This window comes from Periophthalmus magnuspinnatus, chromosome 2, assembly GCF_009829125.3.
Source record: "Periophthalmus magnuspinnatus isolate fPerMag1 chromosome 2, fPerMag1.2.pri, whole genome shotgun sequence".
Lineage (NCBI taxonomy): Eukaryota > Metazoa > Chordata > Actinopteri > Gobiiformes > Gobiidae > Periophthalmus > Periophthalmus magnuspinnatus.
This window is the reverse complement of record NC_047127.1, coordinates 12,832,642-12,857,280: the sequence shown is the minus strand read 5'-3', so window position 1 is coordinate 12,857,280 and position 24,639 is coordinate 12,832,642. Positions and strand designations below refer to the sequence as shown.

General features: G+C 39.2%; 1 protein-coding gene across 1 annotated transcript; it reads left to right on the top strand.

Annotated features, from left to right (window-relative positions):
* Positions 1-2,911: 2,911 nt before the first annotated feature.
* rnd3a (Rho family GTPase 3a) lies at positions 2,912-24,639 on the top strand. Its single transcript, XM_033979372.2, has 5 exons — positions 2,912-3,197; positions 4,027-4,114; positions 17,994-18,103; positions 20,656-20,790; positions 21,557-24,639. The coding sequence occupies exons 1-5, from the start codon at positions 3,048-3,050 to the stop codon at positions 21,803-21,805; spliced, it is 732 nt and encodes a 243-aa protein (XP_033835263.1). The 5' UTR covers positions 2,912-3,047; the 3' UTR covers positions 21,806-24,639.

The following is a 24,639-nucleotide window of genomic DNA, read 5'->3' as shown; positions in this document are numbered from 1 at the left end:
TCCTGTATTACCACATGATGACATCACAAGGTGGAACAGAGTGTTTTCAGTCTGAGAGAAGAACACAGCCTAAATTAGCAAGGTTTGTGTGTTAAACATGTGTGAATGAAACAAAACACAACTCCAGGTCTGTTTGTGATGAGGAAACAAGATTATAACAGATCAGAAAACAGTTTAAAACGAGCTCTTTAAAACTAGCGTAAACACATTTGAATTCTATACTTCTGTATTCCTCCGTACAGCCCAGCCTCACGGATACACATTTCCCCTTTTTTTTTCCTCCAAACGGGAAAATCCCACGTTGTGCACCGCTCCTCTCCATCGCCGTGGTGATAGCAACAGCTCCTCCCCTCCAGGCGCTCCACTGCTGGGACGCCCCTTCTGTTCGTTGGGATAAATGCCCCGAGCCCACGCCAATGAGAAACACAAGAGGATTCCAGCTCCTATCTCCTCATATGCATTTGACCTCATTCAAAACAAGCCAACATGACATTAGCAACACTCCGCTGTATTTTTGGATAGGATTTTGAGTGTTGACGACATACGTAGAGGTATTTTGCTTTTTATAACCGCTACTTCCTGTATTTTTGTACTTTTCTTATCAACTTTTCCCCACTTAACTGATGTAAAACTATGATAAACTATGATTTACCACAGGTACTATCCCACCAAACCAAGTCGTATCTTGTGGTTTTTGACTAAAGCTTAAAAGAAACAGAATTAAAGACATTAGCGAAGGTGTGATTTCTTTAAAAAAAACCAAAAAAACAACTGCTTGGGGGCATGGTTAGGCTCAGGTGTGGTGGGGTAAAGGAGTGGGTTGCCAGAGCCTAAAGCGTTGCCAGATTCACACATTTGGGACTGGAGAAAACAGCACAGATTGTATGGGGCTTCATTAATAATACATTACAAGACATGGAAAGGAGTGGGGCACTTCTTAAGCTGAATGAGGGGTGGTAGTAGTAGTAATAGTAGTAGTGAGTAGTGGTAGTAGTAGTGTATTTGAAGAACTTGTACTATAGTAAAATTTCTATAGTTTTCTTGTACTACTGCTACTTGTCGTACTAGTAGCAGTACAAGTAACATTAATGACGTTTTAAGAGTAGTGCAGTTGAAGAACTAGTAAATCAAGAAGAAGCAGTAATTTGTAGAAGTGGTAGTGTAGGTTATATAAACAGTAGTAGTTGTAGTAGTAGTCTGTTGGTCTGTTGTCCCGGGCCCAGAATTAGATCCTTTTCCTATTAATTTATATTAGAGGGGGGGCCATGTGAGGTTTCTTACCCTGGGCCCCCAAATTTTTGTTGATGGGCCTGAGTAGTAGTAGTAGTAGTAGTAGTAGTAGTAGTAGTAGTAGTAGTAGTAGTAGTAGTAGTATTTGTGGAAGAACTTGTATAGTTTTGTGGAAGAACGTGTATAGTTTTCTAGAAGTATTTGTAATAATACTAACAACAGAAGTAGTAGTCGCAGTTGTAACATAAATGTAGAAGTAGTATTAGTAGTAGTAGTAGTAGTAGTAAATGAAGTAGTGGTAGTTTGTAGAAGCACTTGTAGCAGACATAGCAGTAGTAGTTGTAGTAGTATTAAATTATGTATAGGCTATTTTATACCTTTACTTTTATATACTTTTTTCTATACATTTGATTAAAGTTGTAAGCAGGATAGGACAGTAATAGCTCGTCAGTGCCATCAAAAAATAATTCAATTACTCAAAATGTCACATATAACCAACTGAGTGTTCGCAGTTGAACCCCTCGTGTGGTCAAATCCAATCTGACCATGTTTTAGGCTGTTTGACATTTAAACTTGACGTAGAGTAAACATATATAGAGACATTTAGAGCAGGTTTGTGTTGGGGCGATCCTGTGTCTCCAGATATAGAAGAGGACTACATGGGCACCTGTCTGGTCATGTGACATCCGGAGCATAGTTCTTAAAGGGCAGGATATCACCACCACCCCCCAGGGACTGCTGTTTTAAAGGGGAAGGAAGCCATTTACTGTCAGACAGATATAGGTGAAATTGTTTTGTGTTTAAAAATAAATGAGCATTTGAGGGTGACACAATATAATAAGAATAGATACAAGGAATAGCTATGTTAGTGCAATGGCCGGATGACCTACTGTACTCTTGTGATCATGAAATTTAGCCTTCAAACTGTAAGGTATTAGTGAGAACAAACAAATGTAAGACATAGCAGGAAGTTTATATGTCATTTAAATGATCATTTGTGTGTGCATGTAACCACTGCAGTCATTGTAACTAGTTTTTAGTAGTATTTGTAGCAGTACTAGCAGTAATAGCAAAAGACAAAGTTTAAATCTGTCAGCTGGACAAATCGTTGACTTATATCTATCTGAAGGGAGGAGCTAACTACACCGAAACAGTAAATGGCTATTGTTTACAGTTTCAGCCTTTAATGGCCCTACTACTGTTCTGTTTTGTTTCTTTTTGCTTGCTTTGGGTCTGAGGATGGAATCATAGATCTGTGAGAGATTATACTCAGGCCCCAATTCCTGAAGAAGAAGAAGAAGAAGAAGAAGAAGAAGAAGAAGAAGAAGAAGAAGAAGAAGAAGAAGAAGAAGAACTAAGTAATAGTCTAGTAGTTCTGTTAATAACTTTAAGTATTTACATAGGTCTGATATATTTTAACTTTTATCTAAACATAAATTCATTTCTAAACACCCACAATGCATGTATGATTTCGGATTTGTCTCCTGTATCGCTGATAATTGCGTGTGGTCCAAAAGGGGGCGCCCTCGTTGCCCTGTGCCACATTGGCCTGGCCTTGCTGTATATGTGTGTGTGAAGGCTCGCGAGGGAGGGACGCAAACGCACGAGCCAGGACGCACTCTCCCAGGCAGCGCGTGCGAGGTTATAAATACAGCCGCACTGCAATTACCGGCTCAGAGCAGGCGGCGACACCGGGGAGAGGAGCTCACCAACGGGCGGATAGCAGCTGGAAACCGCGACAGGCACGATTTCTCCACGTATTTGAACATCTTTGGAGTTGTATATTTTGGTTTTACTTCACGAACTTTTGGAAATCAATGAAGGAGAGACGGTCCTGTCAGAAATTCTCACTCAAATCCAGCATGGATCCGAGCCAAAGTGTAAAATGTAAAATCGTGGTGGTGGGAGATAGCCAGTGCGGGAAGACAGCGCTGCTTCACGTGTTCGCCAAGGACTGCTTCCCCGAGGTACCACGCAGCCTATATTCACAAAATCCATCTTTTTCTCATGATTTTTAGCTCCTCTTTAGCTTATTGTGTTCAAAAAACTGTTACAATCAAAAATAAGTGTTGATAGATGTCTTGTTTTAAATGCTTTACTGTTACTGAGCATCTAAGTCCACCCACAGTTTAAAATGTTGGGTAATATTGTGTTGTAAAGAATATTTTGCACATTGTATGCTTAATTTTTTAATATACTTTGCAATCAAAAGCAAATCTTGACATTTTTCTGCGCAAATAAGTAGTCTAGTAGTGTGTAATATCATTTATCAATTCTGTAGTGCAGGTTTAAGTGACTAATTAAGGAAAAAGTAGTAATTTTGTTCACTTTGTAACAGTTTTGAAGTAATGCCATTTGTGTATTAACTTTAAATTGAGTCTGCTATAATCTACTATTGCCCCTACCTACCCTATAGTCATCAGAAGTCGTTAGGGTGTAGTTTTTTACATATACTAGTAATAACTGTGATATGTATTTTTACCATAAATTATCTCTTAACAATTTATGCGTAATGTAATTTATGTATTAACTTTGAAATGAGTCCACTGTCCATATAGTTATCAATGGTATAGGACTAAATAGCTCGGGTGTAGTGTTTGACATATACTTGCATGCTTTTCAATAGGCTGTCTAGTAATAACTATGGAATGTAAACGTACTAGATCATAAATGTACATGTTGGCTGCAATAGTGAATTTCCAACTCTGATACAAACCTAATGCATAAAATTGTCAAGTTAGATTAAATTTCAATATGTTTTTCACTTACATATTGTCTTATTGTTGTTTTTTGTAGAGTTATGTCCCCACGGTATTTGAAAACTACACTGCTAGTTTTGAAATCGACACGCAGAGGATTGAGCTCAGCCTATGGGATACATCAGGTAACAGATTACAACATTTTATATTTACTTTTTGCCTTTGACCCTACTCCTCTTCCTGTCCCGGGTCACGGGTCTGTATTGGGTCATGTCCGGACATATCTCTTGCTGAAATTCTGTTTGCTTGACCCGTTTGTGAAGATAGTGAGGGCTAAATGTCATTGGATGTCCTGGTTTTGCAACTAAATGAGCTTAAAAATAGTGAATAATTAGCTTTATATTGTTTACTTTGGTCAGCTGAAGTAGTTTTAAATGTGTATGTACATATATTTAAAACAATATTCCCAAACATAAGAATTCAAGTCATATTTTGGTACCACTTTATAATAACTACACCTTATAAAGCATGAACAAAGACTTAATTCATAATAAACAAATCACTAATTAAGCATGATTCAGGCTTAGTAACTACTTAAGCTTCTGTTCTGGATGATTCCAGTCTTAAAAACATGAAAAACAGAACTAGTTAATTTTAAACAGTTTGCAGTGGTCCAAAGTTATTCCTCATTTAGCTTATGCATTAAAAATATCCTTATGATTCACCATGATGAGTTTATAAGCACTTTACCCAACTTTCAGAGACCAGAGTGGAGTTTTTTCATGTTTTATTAAGTGTAGTTATTATAGCATTACCCATTTTTTCTAGTTCTGCCTACATGGAAAAAGTACCGTACTGCACTGCATATTTGGTTGAAAGGGAAAGTCAAAATTACTTCCATATGGGGAACACGTTTTGGATCGGGGGGAATTTCGCCATTAAAAAAAGTCGTGTAACACGTGTCTTGGCGCTCTTAAAAGCTTGTTAGCCGTGTTGAGTCTCAGCTAGGTCGTTTTGCAGTGTCTGTAAACAGCCTCCTCTCCTCACCTTCCATCCGTCAGTGTCCCCACGGTGAATAGCCCCGCAGACAGGCACGAGAGAGAGAGGGAGGAGGAGGAGGAGAGGGAGGAGGAGGGGGCATATGGTTGGGGGGTATCCAGTGTTCAGCTGTTGTGGTTTGGGATTCCTTAGCTGCCTTCACTCAACTCCCCACCTCTGTCTCTTTTCTCCCTCTCTCTCTCCCTCCCTGCTTCCTCTCTTCTTTTTATATCTTTCTGTATTTATTCCTCTCCCTCATATATATTTTTCTGTCATCCTTCTCTATTTCCTTTCTCTTCTCTCTCTCTTGTATGTGTGTATATATATATATATATATATATATCATATCTGCCACTCTTCTCCCTCTCTACCGTCCTTCTTTCTTCTCTCTCTCTCCCTTTCTTTGACCCTCTCTCTTCTTCTCTACTTCTGTATCTCTTCCCTCTTTCCCCCCTCCTCTCTCTGTCTTACTTTGCTTGGGATTCCTTGGCTACCTTCTCTCTGCCCCCCACTCTCTCTCTCTCCCTTTCTCTTTCTCTGTTTATCTCCTCTTTCTTCTTTCTTTCTCTCCCCCATTCTACCTTTGTTCCCTTGCCCTTTTCCTCTAATCCCCCATTTGTCTATACCTCCCCCTCTCTCCCTCTCTCCAGTGACGTCACCAGTTCATAGTACCAAAAGAGTAGTTGAATGGTTGGACTTGTGCTTGTGTAAGCAGACAGATGTTTTCTGCTTGTTCTGCATTGGGCAGATTCCAGTTTTTCTACGAACAAAGCCAGTTGCACAATATGTTTACAAGATTGTGTGAGTTGTACTTTTTAGAAAGTAAACTTGTAAAATAATAGTGTTGTTGTCAGATGCGACGAAGCGAGTTCTTTGATTTAGTCCTAGTTTGTTACAGCTACAGTTATTATGTGATTGTCTGTTTCCAATAGCAACCAGTGCAAATTGAAGACGTGATAAGACGAGGTAAATAGTGAGAGCGTTAGTAGATCAGGGATTTTGTGAACATTTACTTCAAAGGCTTTGTTAACAGTTATGACAACTACTTACTTTACTTACCTTACTTAGACCTGACTTATTCAATGAACAACTACTAGTGCTAGTTTTAGATTTTTCCCATGAAGTTTAATACCATACTGTGGAACATTCCAGGCAAAACAATAACATTTCCATGGAGACGCGCAGGTGGCAGACCCTCCACCAGAAGATTTGCATGGTACACCTTTAATTTTCAGTGTTAAATAACAATTTGAGAGGATGATATTGTCTGCATTCTCAAACCTGTATATTGAAGGTACCGGTACATTTTTCTGTACAGATTTCAAAATATGCAGTGGTGAAATGCTCTGTTCCTTAATATTGCTCAACCTCGCACCAGACCTTTTCCAATTTCCACTGCCCTCACCTCTGTTTTATCGAAGAAATCCAAACAAGTGCTCAAGTTTTGCTTTATTACCAGTTCTCCTGTCTGCCTGCCTAGAGCTGTTCCTTCTTGGTCTTTTTGCTTCATAAACTAATATAAAAAAAAAAACTATATGGAGGATTCACAGTTGGTCTTGAAATGAAAACCCTCCGAGCTACTACCTGCACTCTCTCCCAAGTGATGAACTGGTAGCTAGCTGTGTACCTATGGGCTAAACTCATTGATTTCTTTATCTCTAGAGGTGAGAGAGGGAGAGAGGGGGGGGAGAGGGGGAGGGGGATTTGACCCTACAAGACAAAGACCCCCCTCCCCTCCCTCTCTCCCCAGGACGTGTACCTATACTACACTTAAACCTAATGGACTGAAGAGCGGGCTGGTCATGCTTGGAGATATGAGATGAGTAGACAAAATATTTATACTACAAGAAAATACAAGAGTACTCGAATAACAATTTGGACATATATTTTAATACTAATGTTATCAGACTGATGAAGGATTTCAAATTATTTAATGTTTTTTTAGTATTTTTCAGACCAATCTAGAAATATACAAAATCTTCAGTAATATAAGGTAAAGTGAGGCTATACACAGAATAGTTCTAGTTCTTGATTGATACTCAAATTAAAGTATAAATGAAAAAAAAACAAAAAACTGTTCAGATTTCAAAGAGTGTACCTTGGCCTGTCACGATACTATTGACTTATCGTTCAATATATGACAGATAGAACTATATTTTTTGGAGGGTCAACTTCAGCAATATATCTCACTTCAGAATTTGTTATCAAGACAGGCCTAGTGTACCTAAGTAACTATGGTACTAGTAAGTAATCATGACCCTCCCACAGGGGGTCATTATCAGTTTAGACCCCCTGTTTTGTGTGTTTTACCCCCCAGGCTCCAGCTTTGAACCACCTCCTCAAAGGAACCACTTACAATGTCCTCCCATCACTCAATGATGTAATAGGCAGGATACCATGACTGCACCTCGATAACTAAACCCTCACTGTGCTTGTGTCTGCTCTGTAGTGTAGTGTTGTCACGATACTAACATTTCAAACTCCAATAGGAACAGACTTGATAATCAATACCAACTTCAAACTCAGTATTCTGATACCACAATGATAATAAAAACTTTCTTTAGACAGCATAATGTGATTTTCAATGTTAAATAATAGTACTTTCCTGTAAAATCCATGTGGCTGTGTAATCACTCAGTGGTCCCGATAAGTTCCATAGTGGTCCATGGGTGTTACTAGTCTATGTGTATTATTCTTGTACTTGTTCTGATACAGCTCCAAATCATTCTAAAGCTGTTCAGGAAAGGTTCATTTCTGACCTGTGAATTTTTTAGTATCGATACCTGCTGAAATGAGTACCTAATCTTGATGCTAGTTTTGGTATCGATTAGTATCTGATTACTTTTGACAAACCTAAACTAAATACAACTTTGAGTGGGTAAATGAGAAGTACAAAGATTATTATGTGGTAAACAACTCTAAAAAAGTAGATTTTTGCAAAAATATTTTTCATTTAAATGATCCAAGCACGTCCGTCCTTGTCCTGAAGTCTTGTGATTAGTGTAATTAGAAACACTGGCTTCAGCTGAATGTTTGCTGTTTGAAGGTTGTTGTCACAGCTTTGGGATAAACAGCTTCTGTCATACAAAAAGATTTAAACCTTAGTCTACTTCTGATAAGGCCTAGGTCTTGTTTTCAATAGGTGGTTGAGGGCCGGGGTAAGAAAATGTATTTGTTTTATATAGAGCTGCAAGATTAATCTCAATTTAATGTTAACTTGAATGAACACAATTATCAAAGGCTAATTTGGGATGATAAGATATTTTTTCCCAAATTGTTCAGCTCTAGTTTTAACCAAGAGAATTTTGTAATAGACTGGGCCACTCTCTTTGCAGTGTGACCACAGTAGACAAACTGAATAACCAGAATCCTATGTAAACCAATAAAGGCTTTTCCCACAGAGCGACTGCTGACCAGGCAATTTAACCCATTCTGAGCTGACATAACATAAAGCTGCACTGTGTAACTCTTCAAGGAAAGATCTGCCACTTGGTTGTCGCCACAGAGATGTTATTGTTTGCTCTAGAATGTTCTATAACACGGCATTAAATATACTTTTCCTCCATGGAGACAAGCAGATGGGTTACTTTTCAGATCTGTGGAAAGGCGACCCAGCTCACAGTAAATATGCACGGTTTTCCCGAGGCATTTCACAGCAATGCCAACACCCGTAATCGACTAAAATGCAAAATTGATAAGTTTAATGTCATACTGTGGAACATTCTACCCAGGCAATGCAATAACATATCCACGGAGACAGTCAGGAGAGTTACATGCTGTACCTTTAACTGATCATCTATGCTTTGAATCTCCGTTAAATGGTTGAGAACTGCAGTTTGCTTTTGGCTCCAGCAGTTAGTACTCTGCAGAACAATATCTTGAAGCAATAACAAATAAAAGCTGTGACTTAATCTTATCAGGGAAAGCACTTAGATCCTCTCATATCTGCAGCCCTCAGCCCGCCGTCGCCGTGGAGACCATATGAAATCTCTTAAGGGAAAATGCGTGTTTTGTTTTTGATTTGTACAATGCTACATGTTGAATTGTTGTGACCTACTTTGACAAGAAGATAATGAGATACAGTGAAGAACTATAGAGGCAGCTGTGCAGTTGTTATTTTAAAAGTGCACTGTGGAACTTTTCTGATTGACAGTCATCTCCATGGAGAGGTTATTGCTCATTATTATTTTAGCATTAAACATATCTCCATGGAGACTAGAAGTAAATGTAATTGAATACATGCTAGAAATATAGGTTAATGCCATACTGTGGAAATTTCTTGGTTAGAAATGGTATCTTCATAGAGACAAGCAGGGCTAAACTATAGGACCAAGACAGGACTAAGCCAGGACATAGGACCAAAACCAACAAGATCAACACAATTTGGTCTCTCTGCTCCCTCTTTCCTTTCCTCTCTCTTCCCTCTTCTCCTCTATATCTCTCTCCCTCTCTCTTCCCCCTCTCCTCTTCTTTCTCCTGTCCCCTCTCTCTCTCCCGCTCTCCATCACCTGTCTCTTTTCTCTTATTTCTCCTCTCATTCTCTCCTCCCCTCCTCTTCCCTTTCTTCTCTTCATCTTTCCTCTCTTCTCTCTTTCCTCCTTCCTTCGCTCTTTTCCTCCAATTCTGTCTTCCCCTTTTTTTTCTAATCTCTCCTCCTCTCTCCCTCCCTCCTCTCTCTCCTGCTGTCCCCTCTCTCTCTCTCTCTACTGCAATTTTCCTCTCCTCCTCTTTTTCCCCCTATTCTCCAAGTCTTTCCTCCATCCTCTCCTCTCTCTCTCTTCCGCTCCCTTCTCTCTCTTTCCCTCCCTCTCTTCTCCCTCTCTCTTCTCTTTCTCCCTCTCCCCCTCCCTCTCTCCTGTCTCTCTCCTCTCTTTCTCCCTTTCTGTCTCCTCTCTCCTCCCTCCCTCTCTCCCTCCCTCCTCCCCTCGTCCCTCTTTGTTTCTATGGGATCACATTTCTTTGGCTCTTTGGGAGTTGCATGTCTGACATTCCACAGACTGGAGGTTTCTCACTTCCTCAAACACAAAGGAGTCCATTGTAGAGACAGGCCTGGACTCTCAGCTCTCTGAAGGGAAAACCTCTTTGACTGGAGTGGACAATATAGCTAAAACTAGCTCTTAACCAGGTCTAAACCAGGTCTAACCAGGTCTAAAGCCGGACTAAATAAGTTCCAAGCCATACCAAGTAGGGCTGGAGTTCTTTAGTTGCTTAGTTGATGAATTGGATGACAAGTATTTTGATTGTGATAAGAATTTGTTCAAAGTTCACATTTTAAACACCTGTAGGGCATTAATATTTGAGAGAACTGAAATATGAACTGAACTGAAACTGATACAGAATCATGTGTTTTTTTTTAATATATAAAGACATGCTATAATCAGGAGTAAACCAGGTCTGAACAAGGTCTATAAGACTAAACAAGATAAAATGAAGACAACCAACTAAACCAAGATATGGTAGAGCTGAGCCCAGATTAGCCCTCATGCAGACTTGGTTTGGTCCTGTTCAAATCCTGGTCTAGTCTAGGTTTAGTTCCAGATATTGTCCCAGTTTTGAATGAACGAAGATTAAACCTGAACCACACCTGAGCCAGGACTATTCTTTTCCTCAGCTGATATAAACCAGGTCTAAAGCAGGTCTAAAGCAGGTCTAAAGCAGGTCTAAAGCAGGTCTAAAGCAGGTCTAAAGCAGGTCTAAACCAGGTCTAAACCAGGTCTAAACCAGGTCTAAACCAGGTGTAAACTTGGGTTGTATCAAAAGTTTGAGCAGGACTACTTTCCACTTGGGGAAATGGAATGATGCGAGGAATTTGCTGATATGGATGGAAAGCAGTGCTGTAATGTTGGGATGGGGAGGACAGCGGAATGCCGGAAAACTGAGACACTTCCTGGAATTGATGTCATAAAAGAACAAGAGGGGTTACACAAGAACTACAGGGCTGTGGATTTGGGAATGTTGAAATTGTGGTCAAATGCTATTATGAACAAGAGTGGAAAAAGTACAATTGCGCACATGTGTTTACACTGGACTCATAATTGGGAAAAAACATTTATTTTTTAAAGAAAAACATTTATTCACATGCTTAAATGTACAGTTTGTGACTTTCTGGAGTTGGCACATCACCACAAAGATAGAAATCATACTTCTCGATGGAGATAGTTACATTTTATGCCATACTGTGGAATATTATAGCTAAGGAACAACATCTCCATGGAGACAGGCAGGAGGCCAGGTCATGTTTGTAAATGAGAATCATGTTTTTCAATGCGATAAACACAACCAAAATGAAAAAAACCCTCAAAAACATCCTTTTATTTTCACACACTACAGAAAAGCTTGGATGAGTTATGACGGCGTTAATGTCATTATCAGCCAGTTCAGTGAAATAAATATGTCAGTTAAATGTAGCAGTACTTCTAACAGTTAAAGTAATAGTAGTAATATTATACACTAAGGACATTATTAAAATACTGCTTCTATTTAATCGTACATGATGCCTGCGTTGTCCTTGGCCTACATGTAAATTAAATTAGTTTTTATGATATATAACCTTGCTATTAGTGGAATGGGTTTGGCTGCTGTCCAAAGAAGGAAATATTAGCCAGTATAAAGGAGTCAATGGGAAATGCATTGAGAAGATGGAGCATAAACTTGAAAAATATTTTAAAAGCCTGGTTTAGTTCTGGTTTAGTTCAGTTCTGGTTTAGTCCAGGTTTTAACACTAGCCTGAATAGTCCTGGTTTAGTTTGGTTTAAGTTTAGTCCTGTTTTCTGGTCTCATCTTGAAAAGTCCTGGTTTAGTCTTCGTTTAGTCACGGTTTAAGCACTTGTCTTATTTCAGTCTAGAATAATCTTGTTTAGCTCTAGTCCGAGGTACGTTTTGTCCTGGTTTAGTTCTGGTTTTACTCTGGTCTAGGCCCAGTCTAAAATAGTGTAGTTCGAGTTCAGTCCTGGTCTAGCCTTAGTTTAGTCCTTGCTTAATCCTGGTCTAGTTCTGGTCTAGTTTGGATCTAGCACAGGTCTAGTTCTGGTCCTGGTCTAGCCTTAGTTTAGTCCTTGCTTAATCCTGGTCTAGTTCTAGTCTAGTTTGGGTCTAGCACAGGTCTAGTTCTGGTCCTGGTCTAGTCTTAGTTTAGTCCGGGTATAGTCTCTGTTTAATCCTGGTCTAGTCCTTGTTTGGTCCTGATTTAGCCCTGGTTCAGTTCTGGTTCAGTTCTGGTCTAGTCCTGGTCTAGTCCTGGTTTAGTCCTGGTTTAATCCTAGAGTAGACTTGTTTATGTCTGTTTGAATCCAATCAAATCCCATTAAACCCGGCTCAGTTCTGATTTAGCACAGTTTCTACCTATTTCTTCTATATTACATTTTGGCCTATACAATATTACACATCATCACTATCCTTCCCGTGGGTTTTCCTATGCCAGTACAATAAATACCACATGTTCTCTGGTCTTAACCTGCACAATGTGAAGTATGCAGCGGTGGGACTACCTCATAGACCTGCTACATACCTGTAATATTGCATTCCCAGTATTGCCTAAGGTTTAGCATGATTGTTAACATATTTGGGGGTTTTTGGACTTCTGGGAATGGGAAACGTGATTTGAATGGTTTTTCAAGGCCGACTGTTGCATATTTGTAGAGTTAGGTCGCTGTGTTTTGAGCCAGATGTTGAAAATGAAAAGGTTAGAGCGGTCGCGTAATGAAAGACTAAGCAAAAATCTGATACTGACTTCAGTTCTGTGGGAAGCATTTGACCAGATCTGAATATCCCCATTTGACAGAGCAGAAACTCAATACAGATAAAACACTGAAATATCATTTATATATAGATAGAACAGGGATCAAACCACCTAAACCAGGAGCAGACCAAGACCAAACCAGGACTAGACCCAGACCAAACCAGGACTAGACCCAGACCAAACCAGGACTACACCAAGACTGTACCAGGACTACACCAAGACTGTACCAGGACTACACCAAGACTGTACCAGGACTAGACCCAAACCAAACCAGGACTATGCCAAGACTGTACCAGGACTAGACCCAGACCAAACCAGGACTACATCAAGACTGAGCCAGGATTAGACCAAGACTGAACCAGGACTTGACCTAGACCGAACCAGGACTAGACCAATGCTGAACAAGGACTTGAACAAGACTAAACTGGGACTAGACCCAGACCAAGACTAAACTGGGACTAGACCAAGACTACACTAGAATTAAACCAAGACTAACTAGGACTAGACCAAATAGAACTGAATGGACTACGGTTTAACCAGTACTAAAGTAGAACTAAAGATAGCCGAAACCAAGATTAACCAAACCTAAACTAGGATTGACCCAAGATCAAGAAGAACTAGAACTGAACTAAACCTGTACAGGTACTAAACCAGAACTAACGCTAAACCAACACTAAGACTACAACAGAACCAAGACTAAACCAGAATTAAAGCTGGACTTATCCAAGTTTAACCAAACCTGGACTTTATCAGGAAAGTGAGTAAGAAATAAAACTCAGGGTCAAACACATTCTGACCCAGTGCTAAAGTGCTGTTAAACAAGGACTAAACTAGCATTAAACTAAACCAGAATTAAACCATGACAAGGGAATTGTATTTTATCTGATCAAAAATGCCCAATCTCATAGTACTTCAGTTAAGTTTTCAGATAAGTGGATTTTGCTGTATCAACTTTAGAATGAGTCAGCCTCCTGTCGAGGTCATCTTTTCAGAGAGAGAGAGAGAAAGAGACAGAGAGGAGGGAGACAGAGAAAGGGGATGGAGGAGAGAGGGAGGGATGATGATGGGAGGCTAGAGACAGACAGATGGAAGAGAGAGGGAGGAAGGTCCATGGTCCTGATTTAGTCCTGGATTAGTCCTGGTTTAGTTTAGTTTAGTCCTGGCCCAGTTTAGACATGGTTTAGTCTTTGTTTTTTTTTATCATATTACTTAATATTGTGTTCAATCAGTTCCTTGTAAATGTAACTGCTTCACCTTGTCTCCACAAAGCTTGCTGGATGGGACATAGATTGATTGCAAGATGGGGTCAAAAATCAGGCTTATATTCTTTTAGGTGAGCCTTGGTTCCTGCTGGTTTATATCAGGAAGATGGTGACAACTTGGTGGAGAGTTTTGGTCAAGTTGACGTATTGCTCTGTGTCAAAATTGATTTTCATTACTAAGGAGCAGACTCGATACTCGATTAGTATCAGATTTTGACAACTCTAATAGGTTAATGATTGCTGTCTGTAACACCTTGTATGTACTAACGTTTATGTCAACATTACATCTTAAATTCATATGTTTCCCATTCTAGTTGATTTGAGACCTCTGTTTATATTTGCAAAAGTGTTGCACAAAACCATCTTTTCAAATGGCTGTGTAGCGTTCCCATCTGATAAGCATTAAATGTTTGGATTGGGCTCAAAAAAGCTAGAAAGATCTTTATTGTGAAACGTAGCCCATGTGAAACTGTGTGGAACTACTAGCATACTTCACTGTTATCCTCCGTGCAATGCTAATTACCCATGTCCAGTGCTAGCCTTGTTAGCGTCTCTTAGCTTTGCTCTTCTGGCCTTGAGAAAAAACAGGGATGAACCGAAGCAGGATTAAACCAGGGCTAAACCAGGACTAATCTACGCTACTAAAGCAGGACTATAGTAGGACTAAACCAGGACTGAACTAGGACTAAACCAGGACTAAGCCAGGACTAAACCAGGCCTATACCTGGACTAAACCAGGGCTGAACCAGCCTTGTTAGCGTCTGTTAGTTGTTAGCTGTAGTTGTTATTGTTTTAAAGATAGTGTCTGGGCTAAGTGTGCATTGTGTAAATAGCACTCAGATTGTTTGTCCATGTGACAGGTCCTGTAGGGTTTAAAGCCAGACCTCCCAAGGGAACAGTTAACTCAACCAAAAACAACATTCCCCAAATTCCTCCCACTCTTTTTCCCCTCTCTCTCTCTGCCTCTCTCTCCCTCCATCTCTCTTTCCCCATCTCCTTCTCATTCGTGTGTGGTCACAACCGCGACGGTCATATGAGCCAGAATCACTCGCAGCCTTTTTATCACCTCCTGTCAATTTAAAGGGCCATATAATAAGATAAGAGAACCTTTATTTGTCCCACAATGGGGAATTTCCAATTTTGCAATACAGAGTTCAAGAACAGCATGGCAAATGGAAAATATGCTATCAAAATAAGTATTAAATCACTTGGCAACAAATCAAATTTTCCATCTCAAGAGCATGAATAAGTTGCTATGATGATGGTTATGTTCAGTGCAGCATATGGACATACTAGGAGTTGTGTTTTGTTTTATTTATGTTTGAGTAATCTTATTTATTTACTTTGTCTTTCACTCAAGAGCTCAAAAGACTGCCACTCTGTGAGGTCATCAGGTGCTAATCCGTTGTTTGTTGTCCATGCTCCTTCCACCACTTTTATTTTGATATTTTATATTTATTATTTTCAATTCATGCATGTTGACTTTGAAGGGAGCAGCTAATTGTCTGTAGCTTTATTTCCTCTGCTTCTGGGACTGAGGTAAAGTCCTTGTACAAACTGATATTCTGTATGTTCATTAGTTGTTCATTGACATAAATTTAATCTTTAAAACTCGAAATATGTGCTGTGTTGTCAAAAATTTAGTTTGAAATGGCTGAGTACCGCATAATATAAGACCTTGGAGTAATATTTTTGTAGTAGTAGTAGTATTGTAGTACTTCCTCCACCTTTGTTTGAGTCTGGGCGTCTCCGCCTCTCTTTCACACATGTTATCCATTTATGTTGTCATTTCCTCACTTGACTTCCCTCTTTTCCCTCCCCCCCCCCCTCTTTTTCTACCCCTCCACCTTCCTTCCTCCCTCTCACCCATCTCTCCTACTGTCTTCCCCTCTTTCTCTCTCTCTCTCTCTCTCTCTCTCTCTTTCCTTCCTCTATCCCCCCACCTTTCTCTCTTTCGGTCCTCCTTCATCTCTCTCCTCCTCCCTCACCTCTTTCTTTTCTCCTCTTCTCTTCTCTCTCACGTCCCCTTGTATACGATCTCTCTTCTTTCTTACTTCCCTTTTTTGCCCCCTTTCTCCCTCCTCTCTCTTTTCCTCCCTCTCTCCCCCTACTATCTCTCCTCCTATCTTTTCCTACCCTCTTTCTTCTCTCCCTGTCTCCTCCCTCACCCCATTTTTCTTTTTTGTCTCTCTCTCCTCCACCCTCCATCTTTCTCTTCCCCCCTCTCTCCCACGAAGCCTTTCAACAAGTGGATCATGTTGCAGTCAGCACATATTTTCACTGGACGTTGCATTATTTGTTATTTCTAGCTGCGGTTGCCATGGGTTACGGGTTGAGTAGAGTAAAGAAAGTGATGTCTGAAGATGTGCAGACTGTGTGGATTTGAGGACAGTATCTCCAGGCGTTTGTTTTGTTTAGGGCTGTGGAGTCTGTAATATGGTTAAAACTTCATGTTCAACCGAAGCTTGAACAATGTAGGAAAATGAAACCAGATATTTGTGTTTTTATCCCAGAGACAAAATAACAATACCAGTAATTCTATTTGAGTACTAGGAGTGAGGATGGATGTGGTAGTAACAGTAATGCATTTGTAACACTATTCACAAGTTGCCGTGGGCGCTGCCATTGTCATTCAGGTTGTATTATTTTGCATGGGGTCGCCGATCTTGAGCAAATAAGTTCTATCTGGACCACAGAGCTGTTTTAAAGTCTCCAGAGAATCGGTGCAGTGTTGACGTGTTGGTCACATGAACATTTTACACAAGCCAACACTACTTTAAATCAGAGTTTAGCGGCAAGACTTTTCTCAAATTCTCTATTGAAACGAATGGGATTCCCGGCATTTACAGACAAAAGTGGGCAGGGCAGAGTAAGGTGAATAGGACTGTTAAGTGTGATGTCACTTCCGGACCCATCAGCTGATTGAAAACAGTCAACATATTTACAATGTCCACAATGGTAATCCTAATTATGATTAATTATGACTACATTATTTATGTATTTGATTAATTTTGTGGTTAAACGCAGGTAATTGTCTCCAAACAAAGCTAGAAATTAGCTGTGAAGTTGCTGGTTTGGACCCGGAAGTGCCATCATCACTTAAGTAGTACTTATTTTGGGGGTCTTAAAAGTTAATAATAGCTTCTTTTTTTTTAAATAAGGATGTCTTGCATTCTCGTATGAGTGAAACATTTTTAGTTTTCTCTCCCTCGTTTGTGTTGCCTTGTTGCCAGTGTCGTCGCCACAGCCTGCACTGTGCTCTGTACTCTGTCTCCTCTGCAGATCCTAAGTTTGATCATCCCAAAATAGCCCTGAGTGAATGTGGAAAATCTGCCCCTGAATACCCCACCTGTCTATGGAAGAGGGGCGACCATTTTAGGTTTACATTGACCCGCAGTGTCCAGTGCAGGGCTTCTCAAAATGTGGGTCAGAACCAAATGATTGAAATTATTAGTCTTTAGCCTGGACAGTATTCTCATGTTAGAATATAGACACTTAAAATGTTCCCCAAAATTACAGTTGTTTTTTTTTTACTTGTAATATTTTTATTATATACATTTATATTTAGTTTACCTGCACATATATTGAGTAGTTGTATCAGTTAAAGCAGGAGTGGAGCAAAAAAAAGCAAAAGTACATTTTGTTTATACTGGAGAGTTTCACTGCATGTTAATACAAAATTTAGAGGTATCAGTATTGGATGGATTCACAGTACTTCCTATAGAACAACTTGGGAGTGGATTGAAACAAAAATCAGTGGCATCGTCCATCACTAAGTACTAATACTATATACATTTTATAGGGACACCGTAATACTTGTGTTTTAATTGTACCAGCAGTTGTATTAGTAAGACAGATGTATTTCTTGTTTTAGACTTGATGCAACCCTTTGAAATCCATTTATTCAGGCTTGAGACTTGTCATTTTCATCAAACGTTTGAAGACTAAATGCCAATTGTTTACAAAATAAATGGGAAAAAATGCCATGAACATCAATGTAATCAGTATTTGTTTTGTGTTTTACAGGTTCTCCATACTACGACAACGTAAGGCCTCTCTCCTACCCAGACTCAGACGCTGTGCTCATCTGCTTTGACGTCAGCCGACCCGAGACTCTGGACAGTGTGCTCAAAAAGGTACAAGTATAGTTCATAAATTGAGAGAAATATCTAATTATGATCCTTCTTAGATGCTTTTATGATGCATGTTTTAATAATAAGATTCTGTTCAAAGTTCACATTTTAAACATGTCCAGAAGAACTGACAAAAAGACTGAAATATGAACTGACAAACTGATACAAGAATCACATTTCAGAACATGTTTGTACAGATCTAAACTCCAGGGTGAGCCGTTTTTAGATAGAGATATGCCTGTGGAGGAAATTTCTGGTACTTCACAAATTGCACTCTTTGCGGTTTGCTAATTGCGTCCATTCAAATTCCGATTAATCCTACAGTCCTGCTCCACATTTAGTCCTAGAGCTACACAGCTGACGTTTGAACCTCTACTTCCTCTGTAAAGCTCCTAAGAAAAGTATTGCTCAAGGGTTCTCAGACAGATTTGAGTGCGGTCATGTGGTTGTGGGTTTAAATCCACCGGAAGTAACACATGGGGTTATTGTACAGCCTTGAGTCACTCACATGGAGGGGGGTCTGATGACTGCTGTGGACATTAGGAAGGAAGTGGAACAGTAGTTTTAATATTGCAGTTTAATTTGGTTTTAGCCATTTGAACGGACACAATTAGCAAACACAATCTCCTCTTTTATCCTGTATAAAAACTGCAGAAAAATTTAAAATTGCAGTTAGATATTTTTCCCAAATTGTTCAGAATTATTAATTTTGTAATTGTAGTAGTAGAAGTACATTGCAGTTCAAGTCAATTAGTAGTTATAGTGTATAGGAGCAGTAGTAGCAGTAATAACAGTAGCATTCCTGTTAAATTGCGTGCAGTTTGTCACATGGGCCGGTCCTGTGACTGTGGTGGTGGACTGAACTAGTGTTGTGTATCATGTGACCTGTCGGGCCGCATATTTCTGTACAACACCTGCACTTCCTGTTTGGGTCCCGGGTTATTGACTTAACTGTCGCGCTAATAAGTCACAAGTCTGTCAGCAAAAGGAAGACATCTATGTAAACCTCTGATTAGACAGAAATGGAAACATGAGATTTTGGTCTTGGGAATCCTGTTTTGTTATTTAGATCCACTACCTACTCTTCTCCAAGGAGATGTTATTGCTTTTCCTGGAATGTTCCACAGTATAGCATTAACATAATATCTAGCATTTATTTCATCACATGTGCTATTGTTGCTCTACCTTGAAAAATGACAGTGTGTGGGCTCGCCTCTCCGCGGATGGCTTGTCCTGACGGGTTCACCTACTTGTCTCCATGGAGATAGATACGTTAAATGTCATACAGTGGAACATGCAGATAATCCTTTAACTCTGCCTCCCTGTAGATTTGTAGCTTGAGAAGAAAAGTGAGTTTTAAGTTGGTCTAAATGATCGTATGAAAAACAAAACTAGTTCATTTGAAACAGTTTGCAGTAGTCCAAAGTTATTCCTCACTTACTTTATGCATTCGGAGAGTCCTGATTATCCACTGCCATGAGTTTTTAGCTAGCATGTTAACCACGCACCTCCTGATGATCACATATTATAAAACGCTTTATAATAACACGCAGACTGAACCCAGCAGACTTATTTTAACCCCAAGAGCCGCTTATAGAATTATCTGTACGGGGGCAAGACAAATTTTGCTCAGATACATGGGAGAAAGTCGTGTGTAGCACCTTTAAGTGTGTCCTCGTATTTAGTCACTCTACATTTTGGCTTCCTGTGGGGTTACGGGTGAACTTGATTCTCCTGACCGAGGCATGGCCTGCAGGCACATTACCCCGAGATTAAAGGAATGCCGTATGAAACAGAGGAGGTATTGTAGTACAGGAAGGAACGCTTGGATTATTTGTGTTTTTTTCCCAGCATTCAAAGCACGAGGCAGGAAGGGAAGTGACTTTAAGTTCAGGTGACAGGAACCAAGACCAGTGGGATAGTGTTAATGTCAATATCACATATCCAAGGGTCTCAACTTGAGTTATTCAAAAGATATAATATTTAGTTTTATAATAGTTAATCACTATAGGAACTTTGTTTTAATAATTCTGAAGCCCATAGTAATAATAAAAGTAGTTGTAATAGTTGTAGCACATGGAACTGAAAGGAGTAGTAGCAGACATAGTAGTAGTAATTACTAACTGTTTGTCCAAGTTAGGAGTAGTTCATGTAGTAATCGCATTGTAGTAGTAGTAGTAGTAGTAGTAGTAGTAGTAGTACATTTTATATAAGTATGATACAAAGAAAAGTACTAAATATGTGTTGAAAATATGTTTTTTATTGAATAGCAAGTGCGCTCAATCCATTTAAATGACAAAAATCCACTTCACTTTAAAATGTCCTATGTCAGAGCCAGCCAGAGCGGTAATGCTAACAACAACTAGCATGCTAATAATGCACTTCAATTTTTGGACGATAAAAGACTTGCAGGTAGTACACCATGGACTTATTTTGACCTCAAGAGCTACTTATACAATATATCTGTTCTGGGGCAAGACAAAGTTTGCTCAAATACATGGAAAAGAAACTGTGAACAGGGTCTTTAAAATGTTCCTTTTGTTTTTTTTGTGCAGTGGAAGGGGGAGATCCAGGAGTTTTGTCCCAACACAAAGATGCTCTTAGTGGGCTGTAAGTCGGACCTGAGGACAGACCTGAGCACTCTAGTGGAACTGTCCAATCACAGACAGACCCCAGTCTCCTATGACCAGGTAAATACCACACACCCTACACACTGTACACTATGCAACTGTGGACATTGCACTGGATTATATACTAACACAGTTGCCTGGGATCCAGAATACATACTTCTCCAATACATTACCGAAACCCATCTCCAGATCTTGAGCTAGTTTTGGTCAGGACTACCTTAGGATTTTACCTATCGAGTGCCGGAAGGAAACCCACCCAGACACAGGGAAAAACATGCAAACTCTGCACAGAAAGGCCTGGGAGTCAAACCTGAAACCTTCTTGCTGTGAGGTGTAGTTCCTAGCCACTCAGTCCTAATAAAATATGTTACTATGAACAAGTAGTTTCATGTTTTTCCCTTTAATTGGTCTCATTTGATGTTTGGGAACACACAGTCTGAGCCTCCGGACACAGAGCTGTTAAGCCTGACATCATTTGTAAATAACTGTTTTCATTGTGCTTTGGATTAAGCTCTGTTTAATTGAACTGAACACTCCCAATCCTATTGTGCTAATCTGATTCCAATTTGGCAACCTTTCTCTTGTACTAAATCATAGTGATGTTTGTGCAGAAAACTGGACTAACCGGATTCCAATATGGCGGCCTCTGCAGTGATAATATGTAATATGAAAGCCACACTTGAAGCTAGAGTTGGTCCTATAGATTCTAAATATCAAATCAAACATTGTTAATACAAATAATGAAAGTTAAGTTTTTAAGTCATTTTTCAGTCAAATTGGAAATGGTAACGTGCCTGATTGAAACCTGTGTATTCCTATGTTCCAGGGCTCAAACATGGCCAAGCAGATCTCCGCCCCCTACATCGAATGCTCCGCCCAACAATCCGAAAACAGCGTCAGGGACATTTTCCACGTGGCGACTTTGGCTTGCATCAACAAAAACAACAAAAACCACAAAAGGAGCAAGGCCTCCCGAGCCACCAAGAGGATTTCGCACATGCCCAGTAGGCCCGACTTGGCTGCCGTGGCGACAGACCTCCGCAAGGATAAAGCCAAAAGCTGCTCAGTTATGTGACTTGTTAGGCTCTTTCTGATTGGACGATGGAAGCAGGAAGTTGCCCTTTTTTGAATGCGTTCTTCCTGTATATCGTTGGACCCTTTTTTGGGGTGTAGTAAGCTTCTTAATAAAATAATTGTTACTGGAATACGCATGTCCCAGCGTAATGGACATGGAAAAGATTCAGGAAGTACGACATTTCCGATTGGGCTATTGTCGTCAAGGAAATGGGCTAATCCTAGCGATGATGTCATGGAGGATGTTGTTAACAAAAAGGATTCCGAACAAAGCCAAAGTTGGGATTTTGTAAGTGGAAAGATTGCTCCTATAGGAAGAGGAGCTAGCTGGATTAAAGACTTGTATTACAACTTGTCACTGTGGTTTGAAAATGGCCCACTCGCTTCTTTTGAGTGGAGTTTGTTGAAGTATTTGTATGCCCTTTGTATCGCTGCGTTCATGTGGTTTTCTGACAGTAGTACTTCCAAATTGTAACTCTGCCTGCTAGTGTGATTACATCAGATGCCGTGTCTAATCATTTATTCAGGTTTAAGACACACATAAATAGTTTCCAGTGTGAATCAGTGTGAGTAAAAGTGAGAAACCTGGACTAAACAAGCATAACAGCTGTTGTTAACCTGGATCTAAACCAGGACTACTTATGGCTTTTTACAGCTGGATTTTTGTTTAAAATGCACAAAATGTCACTGCCAGACATATTAACTTGGGTAACAGCAGAAAAATCCCATACATTTCATAACATGTTTGGTTATGAAATGGGGTTTCAACTACAGGTACAGCAAGTGCAAAGACAGGATATTTGGTTTTTTGCAGATGATTATCTAAATAATAAGTATAATCTAAATAATTACAGCATTTGGGATTTCATAATTGCACCAACTCAAATAGGAACTTTTGATTTTGATTTGATAGGCTACTAACTATAGTTTCTACTCTCATTTTTGTTCAACCAAATTATATTAAAAAACAAAACATTGCTCAATTTTAGCTTCATTTTTGTTTTCTTTTTAATTACCAGCTTTGTCATGAGATAAATTGCCCTTTACTGGTTGGTTACTCATTAAATACTGGACAATTTTAGACAACTGCATTTGGCAATAGACCAATACACCAAAACATAACAAAAAAATAAATAAAAATAAAAGCCCATAAACCCACATTTTATTCAGATCATTTGAAGACCCCATGAACGCAGCGTGTTGTCGGTATAATGTGAAGTCATTGGTGTAAGTGTAGCATTGCTTTTCGATTTTGAGTTCATGAAGCTAACTAGCTAGCTATATTTTCTGCCCTATTTTTTCAAATTAGCCGCTAACGATGCTAATTAATTCTCCATAGGAATTAAATGATAACTGCAATGTGCCCTGGCCCCTGACCGCTTTCTCGCAGTCTGAAGTTTGATTTAGGGCCAATAACATAAAATACAATTCAACTTGGCTGTTAGCGAAGGGCTAATATCCTTGTGTGAACCAAATTATAGCTATTATTTCAACGCTGGACATAAAATAGATCAAATTGCTGACTACACCTTTTTAAATAGTCCCCATGGCGATTTGAAAAGCTTTAGTTGCGTAAGATTTGTTTTAAGAGGAAGGATCTCGAAAGTTATGAATCATTGTTTTCCTGATTGTAAAAAGACTGCCAATGATTTTTTGGCTTAGAAACGCATTTTGCAATGTCGCTGTTTAAACTGAAGCCTGAAACAGTTGACAGGCATGAGGTGCGTCCTTTTCCGGTGGATTTATGTGGAATTAGCTAGCTAAACAAAAAAAGGAATAACTTGAATGTTTTGAAATCCTGGAGACCGAATTGAAAGTTGACAAAAACTAGGTTGCGAAAGTTTGGATTGTGCAAGATAGAAGTGATCGCTTAGCTCTGGTTGCCACGGTAACATGTTAGCTTCTGTTTTATTTTATGGTGTAAGTTGAGATGACAAATTTGTTTTTTAAAGTTACTTATGCTAAAATGTTAATGTACGCAAAACATTTTCCTCATAATCCTGCTTCTAAACTTAAACAAATCTTAACCATAACCATAAAAAAACCAAAAAAGTTCTTTCATCAGTTTGAATGACCAATCAGAGCAGACGTCCCTACATTCTAGCATAAACCCAAAAGTTTTTCCAGTTTGTGCAACAACAGCTAACTCCCAATGTTAATAAAGCCCTTTTAATAGACTTCATAAGGTCAAGCTTGTTTGATGCTAGCTTACGTGACACCAGTTTCACTACATTCTATTATTGTTTGTTATATGGTTCATGCAAATTAGATAATTAGAGCCAGGTAATTTAGTCAGACGTGATGAAGGCTTTGTCAGACTTGATTAAACCTGGCTTCTTTCAAAGTTACATAATAAAAAATAAACAATTTACCTTTAAAACTGACAATAAATCATTTTAATTATTTACTCTGAAAATGATTAAAATGTCTGAATTATAATCAACTTCACGTTCATATTTACAACACTAGCCTACTATAGCAATGTATATAATCCACCGGAAAAGCCACTATCAGTATTACGATTGCAGCCATAAAATACCTTTTAAAATAAAACCAAACTGTTACAAAACGGTGAAACTGTCTAGTCTGTTTCTTTTTTGACAGTGCAATTCAAAACATGTCCAAAAATCCAAATTCTGATGCACTTTTTGTTGTCGCTCCCTGTTTGGACGTTTAAATGTCATTGGCGTCATGTTTTGGCAGGTTACACCCACATCTTTTTATCTTCTGTCTTCTCCCAAATGTTCCTGTCACTCTGAAATCTCTTTGTTGTCTCCATATTTATTGAGTCCTATGTTTTTGTCCCTTTAGAATAAATACAATGTAATTCAAAAA